Here is a 23,946-nt window from a genome sequence, read left to right on the forward strand (position 1 = left end):
TTCATGGCTGCATTCAGGGAAGTCTAGTTGAAACTGCTGCTTCCACAGTTCATCCAATTTTACCACAGAGATGCGATTAGCAGTAATGCTGGCAGGCTCCAAATCTGCTTCACCAGACATTGGCCCATTAACAGTCCATCCCAACAACGTCTGGACAGCATATGGCCCTCCTCCTTCACTTGGAATCACCCTTATTGGTTCCAGGGCTCTCGGTGCATTCAAGCCGATCAGAAGATCAATGTCTGCATCAATTTCAGGTAAGTATACCCCTCGCAAGTATGGCCATCTCACCAGATCCTGCTCCCGTGGTATATTGCTCCTACACACAGGCATTTTTTTCTGTGTAAAGACATCTGGCAAGTCACAGTAAAGGTCGCTTTCCAAGCCAGCCACTTCCAGATCCGATACAATGCAACTTCCCACAAGCTTTTCTTGGCCCATAGTGTGTAAGAGAATTTTAGTCCCTCTTCCTGAGACATTCAGTTTATTCATTAGACTTGATGTACAAAATGAGCCAGAGCTGCCTTGGTCCAAGAAGGCATATGTTTCGACAATTTTGTGACCTTTCTTAGACTTGACCTTGACTGGCACGATGGAGAGCTTACAGTCATGGTCACCAGCCCCATGACCACTACTTTGCACCGCCACCAGAGAGCTGCCCACTGCTGTGTTAGTATCTGCCACGCCTTCTTGATTTTTATCATGGTCCTTGTTCTTTGGGTGAATATGAAGTATGCTAGGGTGTCTAGCTCCACATGTTTTACATGACAGTCGCCTCCTGCAGTCCTTACTCATGTGCCCTATGCACAGACAGCCGAAGCAGACTCCATGCTCTTTCATAAAAGTGATCTTCTCTGTATGCGCCCTCTTTCCCAAAAGAGAACACAACTCCAACGCATGCTCACCCTTGCAGTATAAGCAGGTCCTTTTGTCCAGTGGGACTCCTTCCTTTTTCATATGGGACTTTCCATCAACTGATGTTACTGTAGTAGCAAAACTACTTCCTCGATTGTGTGTGCGACGCTGATAATTACTTTTGCTGCCATTTTTAATTTGTACTGTCTTTGGAGTGTCCTGTATATTGCCAAATACAGGGTCTGCTGCGATTTTTACCCAATGCTCAATGAAACTCACAATGTCAGGGAAAGTAGCTCTTCGATGGTGGGTCTCTTGAATACCCCAAGCTGCTGATCTCCATTTATCTCTCAGCTTGTACGGCAACTTCCTGATCACAGTAAGCATGTTTGCAGGCATGTTAAGTTCTGACATATACTGTATATCATCCATCGCATTACAACATCCTCTTAAGAAAAGTCCATACGATTGGAGAGATTTAGCATCCTCTGCTTTAACCACAGGCCATGAGAGTGCTTTGTCCAAATAAGCTGAAGCAATCCTTTGTTCATTCCCAAAGTGCTCTTCCAACAAAGCCTTTGCCTTTCTATATCCTCTGTTTGCAGGCATTTGTTGACAGCTTCGCACAAGCTCTCGCGGTTCTCCTCTTGTATACTGTGCTAGAAAGTGCAGACAGTCTCCAGCATCACCTGTCCTTTCTTCTATGTTGCGCACGAAGGCTCTTATAAAGGCGTGATAATGAAGAGGATCTCCATCAAACACCTGGATCTCTCTTTTCGGCAAATGAGATACATTATGTTGTTGTGCCAGCTGAGCAGAAATTTCAGTTTGCTTGGCCATAATAGATAGCAAATTGTTGTCAACGACTGGCACCTGAGCATGCGGCCTGACTGCAAATTGAGAAGCTGAAACTCCATTGTTCACGTTAGGAGCCATCAGGAACCCAGGCAGCCTCTGCTGAACTATTTGAGATCCAGCACCAAAGGTAATTTTCCCTTCATTTTCTTTTGTCTGATAAGGCTTAGATGAGATCTGAGTGTCACCAGGCACAAATGAATCAGCCTCAGCATCAAGAGCATAAGCCCCTCTGGCCATGTAGGATTCCATGCCATCCGATTCTTTACATCTTCTGCCTCTAACACTGCTTCCTGAGACTTTTAGGACATCCACCCTCGCCTGGGCAGCTGCTATCTCCACTTCAAGCTCAAATCTCTCTTTTCTTTTCTTTATTTCCTCTTCTTGCTGGTCGAGCTCTTGTTTTTGTTTGAGTAACTTCTGACGAGTGAGAAGAGCAGCCATTTCAGCCTCTGCTTTAATGCGAGAAGAAGTAACAGAGGAACTTGAAGTTCTTGAAGTCCCAGTTTTTAATCCATATTTTCTACTTGCAACATTTGAGATACTGTCGTTTGGCTGAATGTCATCCTGGTCGATATCATGACCTTTTCCAGCCATCTCCTCCTGTCCCATGTCTGGGGATATTTTACTGTCCAGATGTGGCTTATGCAGTGGCAAGATAGGAGGATTTTCACATTCTTTGTCGTTTGGATGTCTCTCCACATTGTCATTTGTTGCATGTCTTGAGGTTGGACTCTTCGTTTCAGAGAGCCAGGATTTCACATCCTCGACAAATCCTTTGTTGTATTTATTGATGCTTGCAAACCAGACTGTTTGTTTTCCTTTTTCAACCTCAGGTATTATTTCCATCAGTGAGGCATGCAGGGAAGTTGCCTCATCATGCAAATGCATCAGCATCTCCAGTTGAGTTTGCACTTGTGAAACATTGTCATCATTCTCCATTAGTTCCTTTAAAACAATGATGACACCTTTAATTTTATTCATTCTTGCTTTTCGTTCCTTTTGAAACATCTCAATTTTACACGCCAAAGCCTTTTCAGTGAGAATGATTTTCCTTTTGACAATTTCATTGTTATCAGTTTCATTTGCATTTGAACCGAACTTTGATCCACTCACATGTGAACCACCCTTTGAGCCACTCATATTGACATCCAGCACGGTATGCAGCATAAGACATTTAAAGAACAAACGTCATAATCCACATCAGTGTCATCAATCCACATCCAACTTGGTTTTGGCACAAAAACAATCCAATATTGTCTTGAAGTCCACACTTATCTACATCCAACTTGGCTCCTTAAATGTCCACAAAACAAGCGATCCACTTCTTCCACAGGTTATTCAATCTTGAGCAACAGGGCAAGAATGACATCAAACTGCAGCCACGGCATACGTGTACATCCAATATGCAGTAAAACCAGCATGAACTGCGTCCAGGCGAGGCATAAACTTTGCAGTATAATATAAGCCGAGTTCATCATACCGTAGCTTGTGTTGCGCTCCGTCGCTTCATTCACATTTTACTCACGGTCACCATCAAAAGTGGCTGAGTGGTCCATTGTTTTACGTGCATTAATCCAGCGAAGCGGATCTGTAGCCAATATTTCTGTTGACTTTGTAGTGTGATTATCCAGACCAAAGTAATCACTGAGAGGGGAATACGGGGTTCTGTCCGACGCGCTTTATCTTACTGCAGTTAAAGGTGTTTATTTTATCCTTTCACTGACACTGGCTTTGTACATACATTTGCAGTGTTTAGCGTTGATTTAGTGGTCAACAGAAATATATCCACCCTGCTTCTCCTCTCTCTACATAAGGTAAACAATTCCCACTTGGACTCAGGTGGCCTTCATCAGGCAATCAGCCCCAGTGACATACACACACACACACACCCACACAAACTCCGCCCACACATAGACATACCTCCAGACACACACAGATTGCCTCTAGTGACAGGCAAAAAACACATCCATGCCGCTACACACATTTAGTCTCGTTTTTATTCGTCTACAATATTGCATTATAAATTGAATTATCGTTATCGTCACATGACCAGCATTTTCGTTGCGTCTCGTCGATAAAGGTTCGTTGACGACGATATTTCGTCATAATTTTCGTTAACGAAAGCAACACTAGTTAACACACAACATCCCACAATAGCAAAAACAATATTCCAAACCTTAGATACAGTATAAAAACCTCTGCTTCTGCAATGATATCAGTTAAAAAACAATATATCTCAGCTTAATAAACAAACAATTGAATAATTGACACACAGCTGATTTATGTTGGCTAAATTGGGCCAACCACAGATGATTCCAGTCTGGCTTAGACTCAGTAGCAGGGTTATGTTTTTCTATTACACTGACACTTATACAGTAAAAGGAGGACTTTGAGGAGTGATGTTTTTGGAAACAGAAACAGAAAAAGACAAACTTTTTATCTGGGCTTTTTGCTGTTGATTTTTTGTTCAGAATGTTCTTGTGTGTTGGATATTTTGTTGTAAGCAATACTGTAAAACTTTTTTCTGTTCTATCATACTGTACATAACATAAAAGTCTATGCAGTCTTTGTAATGTCAACAATAGCCACTATTTTGAAACCTGGTGTACTTTGACTGACTGCATGTACCTTGTGAAGTGAAAACAAGTGTTATTCTTTGACAGAATAATTTTGAGTCAGATTTTAAGTGTTTAGGTAAAGTTACTGTGTGCAGAGAAAGATGTTTTCTACTTTGAAATGAAGAGTTAGTATATATTTAACACAATGTGTTTTTGAGAAGAAAATGATCCATTTGGCCAATTGTGTTTTGTAGGTATGAGTCTGTGTTAAGAGTTTAGAAAAAAGTATATGAAGTATGTGTGACCGGACCACGTTGAGTAGAATTATTTGTCAGCAACAACGCCACCCTGGGACTAATACCCCGGGACACAAGAACAATACACTAGATTGTACTGATATTAGATACCAATTTGCACAGGGTCGAATACAACAGGCGGAGACGTGAATTCCAGTAAAAACAAATGTAAGTTTATCGAAGGAACTGGTTTAAGAGATAATGGGGAAACTTCGCTGAAAGAAAACTGGCGTGAGTTAGAAAAATATAAAAATATGTTTTATTACAATCTTTTCCTATACCACATGATTAAATAATTATAATACGCATCAGCTGGAATATACAATAGTCAAGGGAAAGGAAGAAACCGGCAGGCGGGGCTTACCTGGAGGGGGGAAGCAGACTATCTGGAAGAGGTGTCCACACGTGCACGCTCACTGCAGAAAGGTGTCACCCCGTCACAGAAAACCACCTCCAGCGCTCTCCCTAAACACTCCAAGGTGACGTTTACAATCCCACAACCAAGTGACTAGCTACCCCCCGCCGAAGGGAAACCACAGGCCTGCCAAAGCATAAAACAATCAAAAACACACAGTAGCCACACCAACATAGGTCATCTATAGCAGGGGTTCTCAACTGGTTTCACTCTGGGACCCACATTTTCCCATGGTCATTAACTCGCGACCCACTTTTATAGTCCTTCAAACCAAGCAAATGTATTTTTTTTAAAGGATTTGAAAACTCAACTCTTTAACATAAATATACTCATTTTTATTGAGCAAAGTGCATTTCTGAGCACCAGAGAACCATGACAACTGCATACAGAAGTGAATGAAATAAGTATCAAACATGAAGTAACACAATGGAGACCAACAAAATTAGATATTTGACTTGACTCACTCATCACATCACTGCACCAGAAGTGGGAAAGGGTTACCTCGCCAAATCACTTTTTCATCGTCTGGTCAGATGACAGCTCCACCAGCTGATGCTCTTCGTTGCTCGGCAACGTGATGCTTTCCATGACGATGCGGAAGGGGTCGCGTATCCAAGCATCATTATCTCTGTGTTTCTCAGGGAAGTAGTGGTCAAACCGAGCTTGAAGTTTAGTAAGATGCGCACTGAGGGTTTTTTTCAAGTCACTTTTGGCTGCGGTGTCCAGCTGCTGTACTTCATGGCAAGCATTGGGAAACATGTCCAGTCTGTCTTTGGATAAATGATATACCCACAGTGTGATTTTTTTCTTGAACGCAGCGATTTTGTCGGACTGTTCAAAAATATTGTGTCTTCTTCCTTGCATAGACACGTTTAATGCGTCGAGGTGCTCAAACACATCAGCAAGATATGCAACTCGTGCCAGCCAGATTTCTTTGTCAAACAGTTCAGCATATGGGGAGTTATTCTCTGAGAGGAAGGTGGCGATTTCTGTTTTAAGTTCATAAAAACGTGACAACACCTTACCCCGCGATAGCCAGGGGACTTCTGAGTGATACAACACTTGCATGTGCTCGGAGCCCAAATCTTTACACAGCTTTGAGAAGCAGCGGCTGTTTTTTGCACTCCGTTTTATGTGGTTCACCACTTTGATTACATCTTTCATGGCCTCGTCGAGCACCGGCACCATATCCTTGGCCGCCAGTGCTTCACGGTGCAAAAAGCAGTGGTTCCACGTCGCATTAGGTGCTCTCTCCAGAATTTGCTTCACCACACCGGAATGTTTCCCGGTCATGGCAGCAGCGCCATCAGTTGTGATTGTGTATTCCCAGCTCAGGCCCACTGAGCTCAAATACAAGTCCACAGTGTTGAAAATGTCCTCTGCCTTTGTAGTGGTAGGGAGATCTCTGCTGCAGAGAAACTGTTCCTGCACATCACTGTCCCATACGTGCCTCACATAAACCAACAAAGTAGCATGGTTAGCTATATCGGTGGATTCGTCCATCTGCAGGGCATAGTAGGGGCTTGCTTGGACGCGGGCTGTGGTCTGTTCTTTAATATTACCAGACATGTCCTGAATACGTCGCGCTACAGTATCATTGGATAGCGGTATGGTTTTCAGCCGGTCTGCCGCTGATTGACCCAGCACCTCTCTCACCATATCCATGGCTGCAGGTAAAATAAGCTCTTCGGCTATTGTGTGGGGTTTCTTCGCCTTCGCAATACGGTGAGCTACGTGGTAAGAGGCACGGAGAGCTTCCTCTTGTTTGGAGCAAGACGCTGTCAGACACTTCTGTGAAGTCCTCAGCTTCTGGAGTTGTCTTTGAAAAAACTCCACCGGCTTGTCTTTACATGCAGGATGTTTAGTATCCAAATGGCGCTTCAGTTTTGATGGTTTCATGCTCTCATTTGCAAGCACTTCACTACATATAACACACTGGGGTTTCTGTCCCTTATTATCCTCAATGAACGAAAATCCGCATTTTAAATACACCGGGTCATATTTACGCTTCGCCATCGCAACGCTTAACTCGGCCTAGGCGGCTGCACGTGTCTGATGCGTGCCTTTCAAAATAAATATTTTTTCAAAATAAAAGACATGTCAAACATCAGATGCGCATTAAATATTATTTACTTTTTTTGACCAGCTGTCCGCGACCCATCCAGAACGGGTGTGCGACCCACTTTTGGGTCGGGACCCACCAGTTGAGAACGGATGATCTATAGCACATACAAATATGACGGCTAGTTAAACAGCGGCACTAGCGGCGAGATCATGCGACAAACATGCAGTCAAAAGCACCACAAACAAATAAGAGATAACACTGCACTACATACAGCAAACTAGCCGCATGCATTCGGATAAGCGGGGCAAGCGCTGCACGCAAATAAACCGGACAAAGCACATGCGCAAAGAAAAGCCAACAGCAGGCGGGCAAACAAAACAAACAAACAAACACCCACCGCGACGCAGACGGGCAGCGGTAGGCTAAGCTAAAATAAAACAATTGGGAGTGAGCCAGAATGGAACGTTACAACTATGGACAAGACAGCAGCCTGACCACACTAGACAGGCGAGCTGGACTAAGCCATGCTACCTGCAACGTAGATAGCAAACATTTAGCTATACAGGAGGGATCATGGCAACGACTACAGTCGGGTTTCATACATGCCAACAGGGCCGACGCTCGTAGTCGCTGATTAGGGGACGCTAAACAGGAGCCAGGCCGTAATCACGATCAGCTGCAGATATACATAAGTAAAGATGACAATTAAAACTCCGTGCAACGAATAAGGGGAGATTAAGCATTAAAACCGCATACCTCGAGGGAGAGAAATAGTAATACGGTGAGGTTAGATTCCCTACGGCACTGGCAGAGTTAGGGGGGAGCAGAGCTACAGGTGGAAAAGGAGTATTAAGGCTAGGCATAAATTAACCTGAACAATAGAGTGGAATCGCAGCATACCTGGCGATAGCCTCCTGCGTGAAACCCAGATGCAGAAGGCGAAAGGGGGGATAGTCCTACCCACTGGGCTACTTATACCCTAGTATAACCTGGAATCTGAATGAATGAACGGACAAGTTACGTGCCTGCCCCTCCCCCTCGTTAACGGGGATCAGAGTGTAAGGGAAGCAGGGAGGGTCAAACAGAACCAGCATGCTACTGGCTACATATGCTACTGGCTACATATGGGTAAGCGCTTGTTAGCAATTGAAAAAAACTGTAACAGGAGAAAGCTGATATGAAATGAGCTGCATGCAGAGTTCAGAGTTCAGGATGATCTCAGTCAATTTAACATCTGTGTTTTGACACAATAAAGATTGTATCTTTTTGAATTCCGCTCTGTTGCATGTGTTGGTCAGATATACCCGCCCCTCGTTCAAAGTCTGAAAAAGGTCACTTTCCTAACTGGTTGCAAAATTCCAAGAAGGCAAAAGCCAACATACTGAGCATGAGGCTTCGATACTGTAGTCCACAAACTGATTCAGGGTCAGCTCACAGAAACAGCTGTGTGTATGTATCCCAGTTTGTATCAAAGTTCATCCGACTGTTTTAGACCAAATATTATTTCCAAAGTCCATTTCTGTTTAGTTTCTGTAATGATGAATATTTCTCTCTCTCTGCCAGGTATCCCCAAACCTCGAGCCACCACGGAGCGAGCGTCCGTTTCGGCTTCCCCGGGTCCCTCTAAGCCAACAGCCAATCAGCAGCTGGCACTGGGGTCAGTGAGACGATCTGCTGCACCCGCGGCATCAAAACTTCCTGTGAAGGGATTACCCACAAGCCTCAGTACCTCATCACTGGGAAGTACTGAGATCACTGGAGCCACAAGCAAAGGTGAGGTGGTACTCTCCTCCTTTCTCTCACTCACACAGAACTGAACTAACAACAACAACAACAACAACAAACACACACACACACACACACACACACACACACACACACACACACACACACACAGCTGCTGAGAGCCTTCATGAAAAGGCTGTTAGAATCAGTCTCTAGTTTCAAGTCTTCTACGACGCCGTGGCCTCGCTATCAGGCTATCAATGCAATTAGCTACTCAGATTACATTCAATCTTAGCTGTAAAGTCAACTTCTTATATACACTTCTTACCACCCTCATCTGGTCCACTCGAGGAGCTTGCCACCACGTCCTCATCACTGGGCCAGTGAATCTAACGTCACTGCCGCTCTCTGCTGTGTTTGACGGGTTTCTTGGTTAGGAACTGTAAGCCACATAATAATGTTCACATTCAAAGCATTCCAGTAAAAAGCAAATCCGTTTTTTTTCCTTTACTGTTTACTACAGGAGGTACAGTAGAAATACTGTTTACAGTATGATAGAACAGAAAAAAGTTTTACAGTATTGCTTACAACTAAATATCCATGCAACACACAAGAACATTCTGAACAAAAAATCAACAGCAAAAAGCCCAGATAAAAAGTTTGTCTTTTTATCTTTCTGTTTCCAAAAACATCACTCCTCAAAGTCCTCCTTTTACTGTATAAGTGTCAGTGTAATAGAAAAACATAACCCCTGCCACTGAGTCTAAGCCAGACTGGAATCAGCTGTGGTTGGCCCAATTTAGCCAACATAAATCCGCTGTGTGTCATTTATTCAATTTTTTGTTTATTATCAGCTGAGATATATTGTTTTTGAACTGATATCATTGCAGAAGCAACGGTTTTTATACTGTATCTAAGGTTTGGAATATTGTTTTTGCTATTGTGGGATGTTGTGTGTTAACATTCGTAAATAATACAAAACAATCCATAATTTTGTTGGGAGGTATAGCTCGTCTGTTAAGAAAATGTAAACATTGTAGAAAAGTGTTCACTGAGTGCATATTGTGTGAAAACGACATGAAATGTGTGAATGGTAGGGGTGTGACGAGATCTCGTACCACGATATTTCTCGTCACGTTAAAAATCCGTCTCGCGAGATTTGTGAGCTATACATAGCTGAGGTTTTACAGACAGCTGTTACTGACTGGGAGCTTAAAAAACCCAACCTCGCTTATCGCTTATTGTTACCGACAATGCACGTAATATGGACGTGGCCGTGCGCGACGCGGGATTGAAGTCGCACATCTGTTTTGCGCACACTATAAATCTTGCAACCCAAGCTGGCTTCGTTTACTCGGGCGGGTGAGACGTGTGACTGCTTTTTTTCATCATAGTTCAGCGGCTACCGCGGTGAAAATGTCCAAGCAGAAACGGCTACAATTGCCATCACACAAGTTAATGACGGGCACGTTGGATATGCTGGCTCGTTACCTTGAGCAGCAAGCTGCCATAGCAGCAGCTCTCACCAGCCCAGAGATAAGACAAAACTCCCGAAGCATTGATACACTTGACAGCTGCGATGTCAGAGATGCTGAAGATGCTGTAGTTGCAGAATGTTGTTCATGACATACTTGGTCAGGCTCCGTTTGCACTATTTGCTTTCTGTATTGACAGAGTAGAACTTTGATTTGGTTTTGCACATATTTACACTTGGGAAAAATAAATATTTTATTTTATTTATTTTATTTTAACTTTTATAAATTTTAGTTTAAGTTTAAATGTGTGAAAGAAGAAGTTTATTAAAAGATCATGCTTACATCATGCATGTAAAGAGTTATAATAAAATATTTCAAAATGCATGTGCAACTCTGTTAAATTAAAGTCTGTTAGTCCAGTCATATATTTTGTCATTGTAGTTTTCTTAAAATCTCGTCTCGTCTCGTTCTCGTGAACCCAGTATCGTGTCTCGTCTCGTCTCGTGAGCGGAGTGTATCGTCACACCCCTAGTGAATGGTATGGCCACAAAAGACCGATGCCAGGCCAATTGTGTTTAGAGTTTTGAAAATGTGACAACTGGTTGGACAAACGCTTGTTAGCGACTGAAAAAAACTGTAGTCTGAAAATGCTCCATTAGAATAATGCCTAATTCAGAATATCCAATCAAAATATGATGGTTACATGATACATATCAACATCAGAACATGTTCATATTGGGAATAATAGTGGAATATGTGTGTGCATGTAAACATAGTCACTGTTATACACAGTCATCACCACCACTCACATCTGGGAATGTGTCTAAGGAGGTCAAGCAGCACATCTGGTGAGGACTCGGAATGTGTGTGTATGTGTGTGTGTCTGTGTGTGCGTGTGTGTGTGTGTGCGCGCGCGCGCAAGACTGAGATGAGCACGCAAGGGGAGGGGTTGGGGTCATGCATGGGTCGAACAAACAGGACTTTCACTCATGGGACTGCTGTTCGCGTCCTGTTTGAAACTACAGTAAACTTTGTCATTTCACTCTACACCCACACTTGAAAGACCAGCTGCATGAAGGCAGCCCAGCCCGTTCCAGAAAGTAGGCTCAACCAACTCTGAACCTAACCCTGAACTCTGAGATGGGCAACTCTGAGTTTTCGGTTCCAGAACAGCGGTTTTGAATTAGTTCAATCAACTCTGAGTATGTAAACTCTGAGTTATGCGTGTGCCTGCTGACTCTACAAAGCCATCATCAATGGAGCTCCGATACTACGATTTCACTAGCAAGGACCACACCGTCAACGAGATACGTTTAAGGATTTATTATTATTGACAAAAGATAATGAATTGTCGAAGATCTTGGTTCTTGAGTGCGTTGTGGGGATTCTTGTAGACAATCCGCCGCCACTGCTGGGCAGCGATGGACCCCCAAAAACTTCCAATTAATTATGAAGAGATTGAGCGGATCTGAGATCTTTGAGATCTGAATGGATGTATCGGTCGTACGTTTGGGAGGACCGGCGGCCCATGGGACATATGAAGTGTTCTGGGATGCCACTACGGGAGGCTGAAGTGGCCGCTCCGATTCTGAACGAGTGCCCGGAGTAATTGTCGGGCAAAATACCGGACAATGAGAGCACGAGGCGAAAGTGATGGTGGGACTAGAATCGTGTAGCCACTTGGCCGGATTCAGAAATGAAGAAGGGATCTGTCCTGTTGTGCTCTGAGATTTGCGGAATTGCGAGAGTTTGCGAGGTTGAAGACAGGTGTGGGCAGACCGAATTGATTGGTTTTGGTTAGCTTTAAGTGGAACAGCATGATGTCGTCTGAAAAGCGAGACAAGTCGAAAATGCCAGCATGACGGCTTGAGTCGAAGTGAATGGTTGAGCAGTTGAATGCGGAGCATCTGAGGAACCCAACAAGGCGAGCAAGAACATGGCTTCCGAGGTTTGGGCGACTTGAGGAGTGCCGTACCTGGAACGGATCGCGTGGAGGCAGGTGGACGGCAAGTCGACAGTAAGAGGAAGATGACGAGGGTTTGTGGCTGGCTCTTGGCGTGGGAGTCCTTTAATGATGGTAGTTATCTGGGGATGGCTGGTGGCCAGGCCCGAACTGTCAGTTATTAGCTTGGAGAAGAAGCTGGTACCGCTAAGGTAAGCTTTGATGGTGTGTGTTTTGATTGCCCTGATGGAATGGTGGTAAGTGATGAAAGAGTCAAGGTGATAAGATCGAACGACGGAAAGGTTGTGTTGTATTGGTCGTGGAAGTGGTGGAAGCTTTTCCGAGCTGGCTTTGGGAAGGTATCGGCGTAAGGTGCCGAGCTTCAGAACTTCTGAAATGGGAAGCAGGAAAGAGAGTCAGCGATGCTGTTAGCGTGACCGGGAACTTGAGCTGCATGGAGAACATATTGATGTGTAACGGAGTGCCAGATGAGGCTCCGTGTGAATGGCATGATGGATGGGGAGTTGGAGCATCCTTTGTTAATTATGTCTACGACTGCAAGGTTATTTGAGTATATGGGGATGGACTTGCAGGACCGTTCGTGTCCCCACAAGATGGCGGCAACTAGTATAGGGTAGATCTCGAAGAGCACGGGGAAGCGACCTGGCATTCGTTTGCAAGCTCTGGGGGCCGTACTGCTTCGAACCATCTTCCGTTGTAGAACCCCCAAAAACGACTGAAGGAGAAGAGTCAGTGTACAGCTGGATGTCATGTGAGTGAGTCAGTTGGTCATCGTAGAAGAAAGTGATTCCGTTCCGATTAGTGAGAAGGTTGAGCCACAGACGGAGTTCGGCGAGGAGGGGCCCTCTGTTTTCTCTGCGGATGATGGAACTCCGAGGTTGGAGAAGACTGAAGTCATGGTGGCCAGGCCAGAGGCGGGTGGTGATGACGGGGGGGAATAATGGAAGATCTTCCAAGGGATGGACGACGTATGGAATCCCGTGGTTGTTGGACAGGATCCAACAGAGGGCTTCAGATAAGTGGTCGAAGAGTTTGGGGTTGCTTTTGCAGCCAAAGGTGAGCCTGATGGCAAAGTAATATGCACCACGTCAGCGGACACAAAAGAACGCCAGAAGTCGGGGTAGATAGGGGGACTTTGAACGCGCTGGTGATGTTGTTGTTTTTTGAGAGCCGCGACCCTTTACCGGTGAGTTTAATAAGGGCGATGGCATGGTTGATGGTGGCATAGTGGAGGGAGAATTCTTCACTCGGGTTCAAGCTATTTTTGGTGCTGGGAATGGTACTGCCATGGGGTGCTGAAAGATCGATAATGGTGCGTTTCTTGCTGGAGTATTTCCTGGTTGCAATACTGAGGGGGCTGATGCGGAAGTAAGGAAATGGAGGATGGACGACATGGAGCCTTCCCTAACTTCTTTAGTGAGAAGAGGCTGGGTGAGATGGGGCACCGCTAAGGGAGCATGTGAGGGCTGCACGGGCAGCGAAGATGCGGCAGTAAATCTCGCCCCAGAAGGTGGCCTCGTTAAACTGTGAGAGGCGGGCTGCAGCTTCGGAGGAGAAGTGTGTGTGGTATTGATAGAAACCATGCTGCCAAAGCGGAGGGCCAGATTAAGAATGGTGGATAAGTAATCGTCCAGTTCATTGCGTTGGGGAATTTGGAACTGAGAACGTCTCTGTAAAGGGAGAAGGCGCAAGCGAACTCTGTAGGAGTAAGCTCTCTGGAATGTGTGGGTGCTCTCACTTTAGAGTGGGGGCGAGTTATTGTGGTTGTTGGGAAAAGCGGCGTGGGGCCCTGGCGACCCGGTGCCAGGAGCCCTGGCTGAAACGAGTTGCTGTGGTTGTTGGAAGACGCGGCAGGGCAGGGTGAGCGCTGGCGTCCCGGTGCCAGGAGCCCCGGCTAAAACGAGTTGCTGTGGTTGTTGGAAGACGCGGCAGGGCAGGGTGAGTGCTGGCATCCCGGTGCCAGGAGCCCCTCAAAGGTTAGCTGCGGTGACGGCTGGAACTGGATGGCGGTGGGCGCTGTGGCGTTTGCCCTTGGGGTTGTAGGTTGCTTTTGCTGATGATGATAATCCTGATGGAAGTTGGAGGGTCCTGGAATCCGTCTGGGTGCTCCCTCTGGAGTGTAGAGATGACGAGAAGTGGTGGCGGTGTTGGGACCTCACCAGTAGGACTACACAATGCGGCCTACAAAAGCCTACACATGCGGTCAGAACAAAGGGACAAAGGGGATTAAAAACTACACCGCCATTTTAGTTTCACTTCTCACCTAGGTGCGAAGTGCAACGTCACACAACTGGTGCCCTATTGGCTGACAATCGCAGGTACCCCAGGGGGTCCCCGGCAGCAGCTGTGAACTATATAAACCAGCGCCATCTTAAGAACGCTTCCTGCTTCCAGCTCTCTCCACCAACAGGAGGTGGTCTCCCGTTCCGCAGCAGACCGCTGCAACAGGAGACCAACTTATAACGTCTGCAGCGTGTCCTTTGTCCTAGGCCACAGTCTTCTCCCCGTTTTCCTGATCCTGAGAGATCACCACGGCCGCGCGATTATCTCTGTGTTCTCCAGCAGAAGAGGAACAAAACCAGTTCCTGCATTCCAGCTACCAGACACTGTCTGAAGTAAGCTGACTAAATCGCCAAGCCGCGATTATATTGCCGCCCGCGGAAGAAAGAAACACGAACTGTTTCTTTATTCGAGTTTGATCAACGAGAAGAAACACGCTCCGCTCTCGTCTGGACTAAACCGACTCATCACGTCCCCCGCTGACACCGGGGCCCACGAACTACCGCCGCGTTAAGCAACGCCGTCATCGCCAGGACAGACTCGCAACCTACGCAACGACACCAGTAAGAGGCTATCAGTCTGGGCAGAGACATAAGTTTGATAGTGTAGGATATGCTTGTAATTCTTGTTAACGTGTTTTAAGTTTTGATCACGGACTGCCGAGTCCTTTGCTTTCCGTGTTGTATTTGAATGCTGATTGTGTACCCACGCCGCTGGGTTGATTTCTGTAACGGTGTTTTTGACTAAACCTCAGCCATATTCGCGAGCCCAGTAAGCGTCTACTATCAGTTAAGAGACCGGTCCCGCTGAATGGCCGCCAGTTCATTCACGAGCCCCGTGTGATAGTAACACGCCTCCTGAGCCTTAGAATATTGCGCGCGCATTCTCCCCCTCTCTTTGTTTGTGTCCCGCTAACACACACACGCACACCTCTCGCTCTCTCTCTCTCTCTCGCAATCCTATCGGACGTCAGTGGCTCCGCCCCTGAACGCTGTGAGGAATAGCTTCATCTGGTGGCTGCACCCGGCCATCTCTCCCTCTCTCTCTCGCTCTCTCTCTCTACACACACGCACACACGCACACGCACGCACACACACACACACACACACTCCACGTGTGTCTCTCCTTCTGTTTAGCTTAGTTTTGTGTGTTAGGTAGTTAGGTAATAAGGCTTTGTTAATTGCAGTGTTATTGATTGTGATCATTATTACTGATTTTAATAAATCTTATTATATTATAACTAGCGGTCTCTTGTGATTGTTGTGTGGGGGGTTTAGCTCAGGAGGTAGAGCGTTCGGCTGGCAACTGCACCACAGCTAGCTCCGCACCACAGCTAGCTCCGCACCACAGCTAGCACGGAGTTTAGCGGCACCACCGGCAGCCAGCCTCCACCCGGCCCAGGCCCAAACTGGCAGCCAGCCTCCACCTGGCCCCACCGGCAGCCAGCCTCCACCTGGCCCCACCGGCAGCCAGCCTCCACCTGGCCCCGGCTCTACCGGCAGCCAGCCACCACCAGGCCCTACCGGAAGCGAGCCACCTCCAGGCCCTACCGGCAGCCAGCCGCCACCCGGCCCAGGCCCCACAAACTATGCCCAGTCAAGGAGATGATCTCACAACAGCAAATAAAAAAATCACCGACCTGAAGAATCACATCAAAAGGCTCTCCGATGAACTGCGCAGCAAAGAGACAATGTTGTCCAGTTTCATGGATCTAGCCGCTGATCAGGCCCAGCAACTTGCCTCCCTGAGCGCAGCCATCCACGACACCGCTGTTTGGGACCCGTCCACCTGCCCTCGGCCGTCTTCCTGCTCAACTCCAAACCGCTCTTCCTCGTGGTCGGAAGTGGTGGTCCGAGGACGAAGGAAGAACTCAGACGGGACTGCCTCGCCGCCTCGCCTGTCGAACCACCACGCGGCTCCGTCGGCCGACACTCCCGCTCCACCAGTTGCCGATCCCCCGGTTCCAGCTCGCCCCGATCCGGATCCATCTCCGAGATCGGCGCCTGCAGTCACCGTTGCTCACCAGGCACCGGTGGCTAGCAGTGGCGGGGGGACCCGCTGCTCCACTGTGGGACCAGCTGAGCGCTCTCCATCCCGGACTACCACCGCCTCCCGCCGCAGGATCCTTCATGAGGCCGTACTCAGACGCTCCGGAGGTCTTCCTCGCCCTGAACCACTGAGCTCCTCTCCCAAACCCGGGGCCGACGGCGTGTCACGGCGTCCTCGCTCGGCCGTCCGGCCCCGCGGTGCGGACTCTGGCCGCGCTCTCTCCGGCCGTGAAAACCAACGGCTGTCGTCCCCCACACCACTCTTCTCTCCAACTACAGTAATAGTTGGAGACTCCATAACACGGAAAATACGTTTCTTCAACGCCATCACTCACTGCCTACCGGGAGCTACAGTCCAAGTCCTTCTGAACAAACTCCCGGGGCTGCTACGCTCACTTCCGTCCTCTGTTCGGCGAATTATAGTCCACGTCGGGATGTGCGAAACAGCCCGCCAGCAGTCAGAACTGACCAAAATGGATTTTAACGTTCTTTTTAATTTTTTAAGTTCCTGTGGATTGTCTGTTTTTATCTCCGGTCCAATCCCTTCACTGGGAAAGGGGATAGGACATTTTAGCAGAATCCTCAGTCTTCACACCTGGCTCCAGCTCACCTCCACAGCTTTCAACTTTGGTTTTATGACAATTTTAATCTGTTCTGGGACCGTCCTTCCCTCTTCCAACCGGACGGTATTCACCCCAACTTGCTAGGCAGTCACCTGCTAACTGCTAACATACAGCACTCCGTTCAGGTCCAATCACACACACCTGCATGACTGTCTACCCAACACGCCCCCTCCCCGGAACATCCGCCGACAGCTCCACCAACCCCCAGCACTATTCCCCCCGCTGACTCCCCCTGCAGGCCACACCCGTCACTAACCCTCTCTCCAGAAATCCAACCCATACAAACCATAATCACCCACAGAGCCTCCATCAGTATTCCCTCACAACGTCATCACAACAAACCACACGTGAATCTCTCCAACCTCCGTCCTCTCCCTCAGTCCTCCCAACCAACCCAAAAACAACGACACCTGAAAATGGCTCTGCTCAACACACGTTCACTCAGCAATAAAACTCTCATTCTGAATGAATTCATCACTGACAATAAACTTTTTCACTTAACCAGATCACACCCACAGGATTCACATACACGGACAAACCCCGCCTTGAAGGACGGGGTGGCGGTATTGCTGCCATCCAGAGAAAAGACATCAAAATCACCACCATCTCCACCCCAGCCGCCCCATCCTTTGAACATCTTGCCCTCAAACTCCCTGGTCCTACTCCACTTGTCATTGCCATCATTTACCGCCCTCCCAAACCAAATCCCACCTTTCTCTCAGACTTCACGGTTTTTCTCACCCAGCTCTGCGCCATCTCACCCTCTGTCCTCCTCCTCGGAGATTTTAATCTTCACATCAACGACGCCAACTGCAAACCTGCCACTGAATTCCTGGAACTGTTACACTGCTTCAACTTCGCACAGCATATCAACTTCCGCACCCACTCCCATGGTCACATCCTCGATCTGGTCTGCTCCACTGGACTCACACTAAACCATCTCTCCAGCATCAACCTCCACATCTCCGACCATCTCGCCATCATCATCGACCTCAACATCCCCATCCCTATCCCAAAAGATAAACGCAAAATCTCATTCAGAAATATCAAGTCCATCAACCCCTCAGCCCTCTCAGCCTCTCTCACCGGTGCATTATCCATCTCTCCTCCCCCCCTGTCTGATGATCCCAACAACCTTGTGGACTACTACAACAACACTCTTTCCTCCTGTCTCAATCTACTGGCTCCCACTAAAACCAAAACAGTCACCTTCACCCACTCAGCTCCCTGGTACACGCCTGAACTCCATCAAATGAAATCCCGCAAACGACAACTGGAAAGACTCTACAATAAAACCGGCCTAACAGTTCACCTCCACGCTTACACAGACTTTCTCCATATATACAAAACTGCTCTCAACACAGCCCGGTCCACTTACCACTCACACCTCATACACTCTGGCTCCAACAACCCCAAGACTCTTTTTTCCACAATCAACAAACTTCTCAACCCCCCCGATAACATCTCTACAGCTTTCACAGTGGAAACATGTAACTCCTTTCTGTCATTTTTCCAAAATAAAATCAACAACATCTACAGCAACCTGACCACCTCCCCGGCTCCATCAACCCCACCACTGGATCCCACCCCTTCACTCTCTCAGTGCCTGTCACAGTTCTCCCTGCTGTCTCCCATGGACCTACCTCAACTCACCAACGGCATGAAAACCTCCACCTGCACCCTAGATCCCATCCCATCAGCTCTCATCAAAACCTGTCTTCCATCCGTCACCCCACTCCTCGTCAAAATCATAAATTCCTCCCTCATCTCTGGTTCTGTCCCCACTCCACTCAAACTTGCTGCTGTCACCCCCATCCTCAAGAAACCAGGTCTCAGCCCCGACATCATGTCCAACTTCCGGCCCATCTCCAATCTTCCCTTTCTGTCAAAAATCCTGGAACGTGTCGTCGCTGCTCAACTCAAAACCCACCTCTCCTCTAATCACCTGTATGAACCATTTCAATCTGGATTCCGCCCACAACACAGCACCGAAACAGCCCTCCTAAAAGTCACCAACGACCTCCTCCTCTCCTCTGACTCCGGCCGCCTCACCATCCTCATCATGCTTGACCTCACTGCAGCCTTCGACACCATCAACCACTCCATTCTCCTGTCCCGTCTGGAAAACTACTACAACATCACTGGCACTGCACTCTCCTGGCTCCGCTCCTACCTCACCAACAGACAGCAATTCATCAGCATTAATAACTGCACTTCCTCCACTGTTCCCCTGTCCCAAGGCGTCCCCCAAGGTTCGGTGCTTGGTCCTCTTCTCTTCATCCTCTACATCCTCCCCCTTGGCAACATTATTCGAAAACATGGTCTCCACTTCCACTGCTACGCTGACGACCTCCAGATCTACATCTCCACCAAATCCATCACCACAGCCACCTGCTCCACTCTGACCACCTGCCTCACTGAATTAAAAACCTGGATGCAAAACAACTTCCTTCAACTCAACTGTGACAAAACAGACATGATGATCATCGGCCCCAAATCCCTCATCAAAAACACCCACAACTTCACTCTCTCCGTCGACAACTCCACTCTGTCCCCGTCCCTACACATGCGCAACCTTGGAGTCATTTTCGACAGCAACCTCACATTTCAACAACACATCAATCACACCACCAGGACTGCCTTTTTTCACCTCAAGAACATTGCCCGTCTCCGCCCATCACTCACCTTCTCTGCTGCCAAAACTTTGATTCATGCATTCATCACATCCAGAATAGACTACTGCAATAGCATCCTCTACGGTTCACCTGCCAAAATCCTCGACAAACTGCAATACATACAAAACTCTGCTGCCCGCCTCCTCACCCACACCCGCTCCTGTGACCACATCACCCCTGTTCTGCAAAATCTCCACTGGCTCCCTGTTCCCCAACGCATTGAATACAAAGTACTCCTCCTCACCCACAAAGCCCTCCACAACCAGGCCCCTTCCTACCTCACCGACCTGCTCCACCACCACTCTCCCCCCCGTAACCTTCGCTCCTCCGACACAAACCTCCTCTCCCCACCTGTCAGGACCAAACACCGTACCTGGGGCGACAGAGCCTTCTCAATTGCTGCCCCCTCCCTCTGGAACTCACTACCCCCACACATCCGAGCCTGCACGGATCAGACCACCTTCAAATCACTCATCAAAACCCACCTCTTCAGAATCGCCTTCAACCCCCAATAATCCACTACCTCATCTGTACTGCATCACTAACTTGTTCTTAAATGTGCCTGCTCTTCAACCGTTTATAACTTTATATTACTTGTTTTTAACCGTTTTATAACTTCACAGCACATCTTTTTAACTTATCTACTTAAGAATAACCTGCTTGTTTTAATGCACTCACTTGTAGCCTCCCTGTGTTTAATAGTACTTGTTTAAATGTATTGATTTTTAACTGTATATGTAAAGTGTCTTTGAGATCCCTTGAAAAGCGCTATACAAATAAAATGTATTATTATTATTATTATTAACTGCAAGATTGCCGGTTCAATCCCCGGCTCTTCTCTTTGGAGAAAAGCGCTATATAAATGAGGCCATTTACCATTTTGTGTATATGTCACTGGGTAACAGCAGGTTGTGAAGGCTAGTGCTCTAATTTCACGCCTTTTTAATTGTTCGATTGGTTTTGTACTTCTATGCCAATGATCACGATGATTGGCATGTGAGTATAAAACCATCTTTTCCCTGATCCCAGGGTGGTGCCCCGTTTATTCATGATTATATCATGATAATATATTAAATATAATTATTAATATCGATAATCATATTGACATTAATAATTAACTGTTGATAACCCAGTCTGCTCCTGCTACTACCCCAACAGCGGAAACTCCGGAGTTGTTTGATCTGGCAGAGGATCTCTGTCTCTGCTTTTGCTGCTGCTCTTTGTTTTCTTTGGGCTGTGTTATTTGATGGTACTATTAGCCCCCAGTTCTTTTTCTGGAAGCCCAAGGATAAACCGGAGAATCTTCAGTTCATGAATATAGACTTTGTTCAGGTCACAGTAAAGTATGGCGGGCCTGGGCTCGGAATGGCAGGGCTCCCGCAAGATCTCGGTCGGAACGAACCCCGTTTCCGGGTGCTGGATACATTTTATCTTCTTGGGCTGGGACTGCCCCATACGGAGGTTAAACTTTAACTCAACCGAGTCTTACTGGTCAGTTGTCTCTGACGTAAACTTACGGAAATGTAGTATGAAACGTGTTTGAGTGTTGTCCTTCAGGCGTGTTTTTTTCCTTGCACACACGCTGTGTTTGCTTTTGATGTGTCTCCGTGAGCCTAAAACGGCTTGCTTTGTTCGATTCACGAGACTTGCAGCTTTCAAATGATTTATAATATGATGCAGACGCATTCAAAATGATATGCGATTAAACGGAATGAAGCGAAACTAGTGCAAAACGGCCCGCATGCGGGTCGCTGAGGGTCGCTGACATAATATCAGGTTAAAGTTTATCGGCAATTTTGTGAAGATATAACTAATAAACAATGTTATGGAATGTATATATTCTCTTGTGTTCTATACCAGGGTTCCCGAACTTATTACTTAAAGTCTGCATCTGATTTTTATTCAAGTGAGAGGTCCGTGTCCATAGTTTATCCTGCTACTTAGCACACACAAATGAACAGTGATAATTGCATGTTGTTGTTGAATGTGTTTCTGATCCGCTCTAAGCACTAGAAGAAAAGACATTAGTAAAATACAAGAAAAGTAAAGCTGTGTGTTTACTGTAGGACTTTTGGATGTTGACTGGCTGTCGGGATGAATGTGGGGGCTAGGTATTTGAGAAGCCCTGCTTTGTTTTTAAATTGGTGCAAAAATAGCAGATTTTATAACACACTGGCATATACTGTAAGATAACCACAACCCAGAGTTATCCTACTGTCATGTACTCTAATCCAATATACGGTAATATACTGTTAAATAAATAACAGTAGTTGCATTGTAGAAATAACTAAATTATTGTACAATTATAAATTACTGGTGTCCCTGCTGCCAGTAATTTACTGTTATTTTACAGTGAAATTTGTTACAGTGTACGGTTAGTGTCATTTGTGTCTAAATACCTACTTTATTGTTTGGTATGGAAAGGGTCCAATTTGCAAAGGACATAGTGTGCATATTATCCTTTCCATGCATCTGCCCTGGTGCCTGGTCATCTACTGCTCTGTGACATGCAGTGCCACATGAACACATTGTTGTTTTTCTTCAAGTCTGAATCCGTTTTTAATTGCAGGGAAAGATTCGAACGGAAACAGAACTTACTATTACTTGTGTTCAGTGTTCATCAGCTAAAAAACAAGCTTTAGTTTCTGTTTTAACCAGGCAGCACCCTCCGTTTCTGAAAAAGCCAATGTCAAAGTGCCATCAGGGGGCGACGACTCTGGTTGAAAAAAGAAAAGAAAATGGTCCTACTTCTCTCTTGATGTATTATCTCAGTAAACATTGTAAACATGAGTTTATGGTCTCAATCTCCAGTTTCTTGATCTTGTTTTTCCTTTTTCTTTGTTTGCATGTGTTATTAATTATAAGATTCCCAACATTGACATTTTAAAAAAAACTGATACTTTGAAAAGTTCTGCTATCCATCTATATGAAACATTCTTAGTATATTAATATCCTCTTTCTTTCAGTGTCTTCGCAAGCTCCAGCACCAACAGGGAGCAAGCCAGATGAGCAGCCCAGCAGAAGCACACTTCCTGTGGGCAGCCCGAGCACAGCAAAGTCCTTGAATACTCCCAGTGACGCTGTTACCGGTCTCACTGCTGCTCCAAAACCTCCTGCAGTGAGGAATAGAGCTCTGTCTCTGCAGGGGAGGACCACTGCTACAGGTGTGTGTGTGTGTGTGTGTGTGTGTGTGTGTGTGTGTGTGTGTGTGTGTGTGTGTGTGTGTGTGTGTGTCTGTGGGTGTGTATTGGTGTGTGTGCCTGTGGGTGTGTGGGTGTGTGTTTCTGTGTGAGTGTGTATTGGTGTGTGGGTGTGTGTGTCTATGGGTGTGTGTGTGTCTGTGAGACTGCTTTCAATTAATGATAAGATTGAAAATGATTTACATATTTGATTTTCTGTCACTGTTCAGGATCGGTGATACTGCAGTTCGCTTCCAATCCAAAACCAGATTATACAGGGCAACCACTGCAATTTTCTATTAAATTTGATTCTATTCGATTAAAATATTCAGAGTGCCACATTGTTGTTTGAATGCATATTACACTTAAAAAGAAGTGGAGAATCAAAGAGTACATGCACTAAGATGTGTACACAGACAGTTGAAAAGATTAGCTCGCAAATTCTCTCACCCTGTCCTGTTAAAAGTTTGATTGATTGATGGATGGAGGTCATCAATGTTGGGTGAAAGTGGTTGATATTACCTGATGTGAGCACCAGTGTTGGGCAAGTTACTCTAAAAAAGTAACTAGTTAAAGTACTAGTTACTTATCCCAGAAAGTAACTAAAGTAGTTACTGAGTTACAAATTCTAAAAGTAACTAGTTACTTTGGAAAGTAACTATTGCGTTACTTTCAAATAATTTTTAAATACTGATGTGTCAAATAATTTGGACCCCATCTCCATCCCTCTTTGACGGAACTTGAAATACATGTAAAATAAATATTATATATTATATATGGAGATATTATAATTACTATGCTTATAGTGGATTGATAAAAATAACACATATCTTTTGGAAAAGCATGTAGCAAAACATTATCAACCAATTCTAATCCAATAGTAATAATAACAACAATAATAATAATACATTTTATTGATCAGATTATTGAG

The 23,946-nt window shown here is 46.1% G+C and overlaps 1 protein-coding gene across 1 annotated transcript in view; it reads left to right on the forward strand.

Moving 5' to 3' along the window:
- Window positions 1-23,946, forward strand: part of mtus1b (microtubule associated tumor suppressor 1b) — a 90,872-nt gene that overhangs the window by 6,250 nt on the left and 60,676 nt on the right. The window contains exons 2-3 of the mRNA XM_084004966.1: window positions 8,611-8,820; window positions 22,803-23,000. Coding sequence (XP_083861092.1) covers window positions 8,611-8,820; window positions 22,803-23,000 — 408 coding nt within the window. The remainder of the gene's footprint in view (window positions 1-8,610; window positions 8,821-22,802; window positions 23,001-23,946) is intronic.

The sequence above is a fragment of the Eutrigla gurnardus genome, assembly GCF_963514095.1.
Source record: "Eutrigla gurnardus genome assembly, chromosome: 3".
In the NCBI taxonomy this organism is placed as follows: Eukaryota; Metazoa; Chordata; class Actinopteri; order Perciformes; family Triglidae; genus Eutrigla; species Eutrigla gurnardus.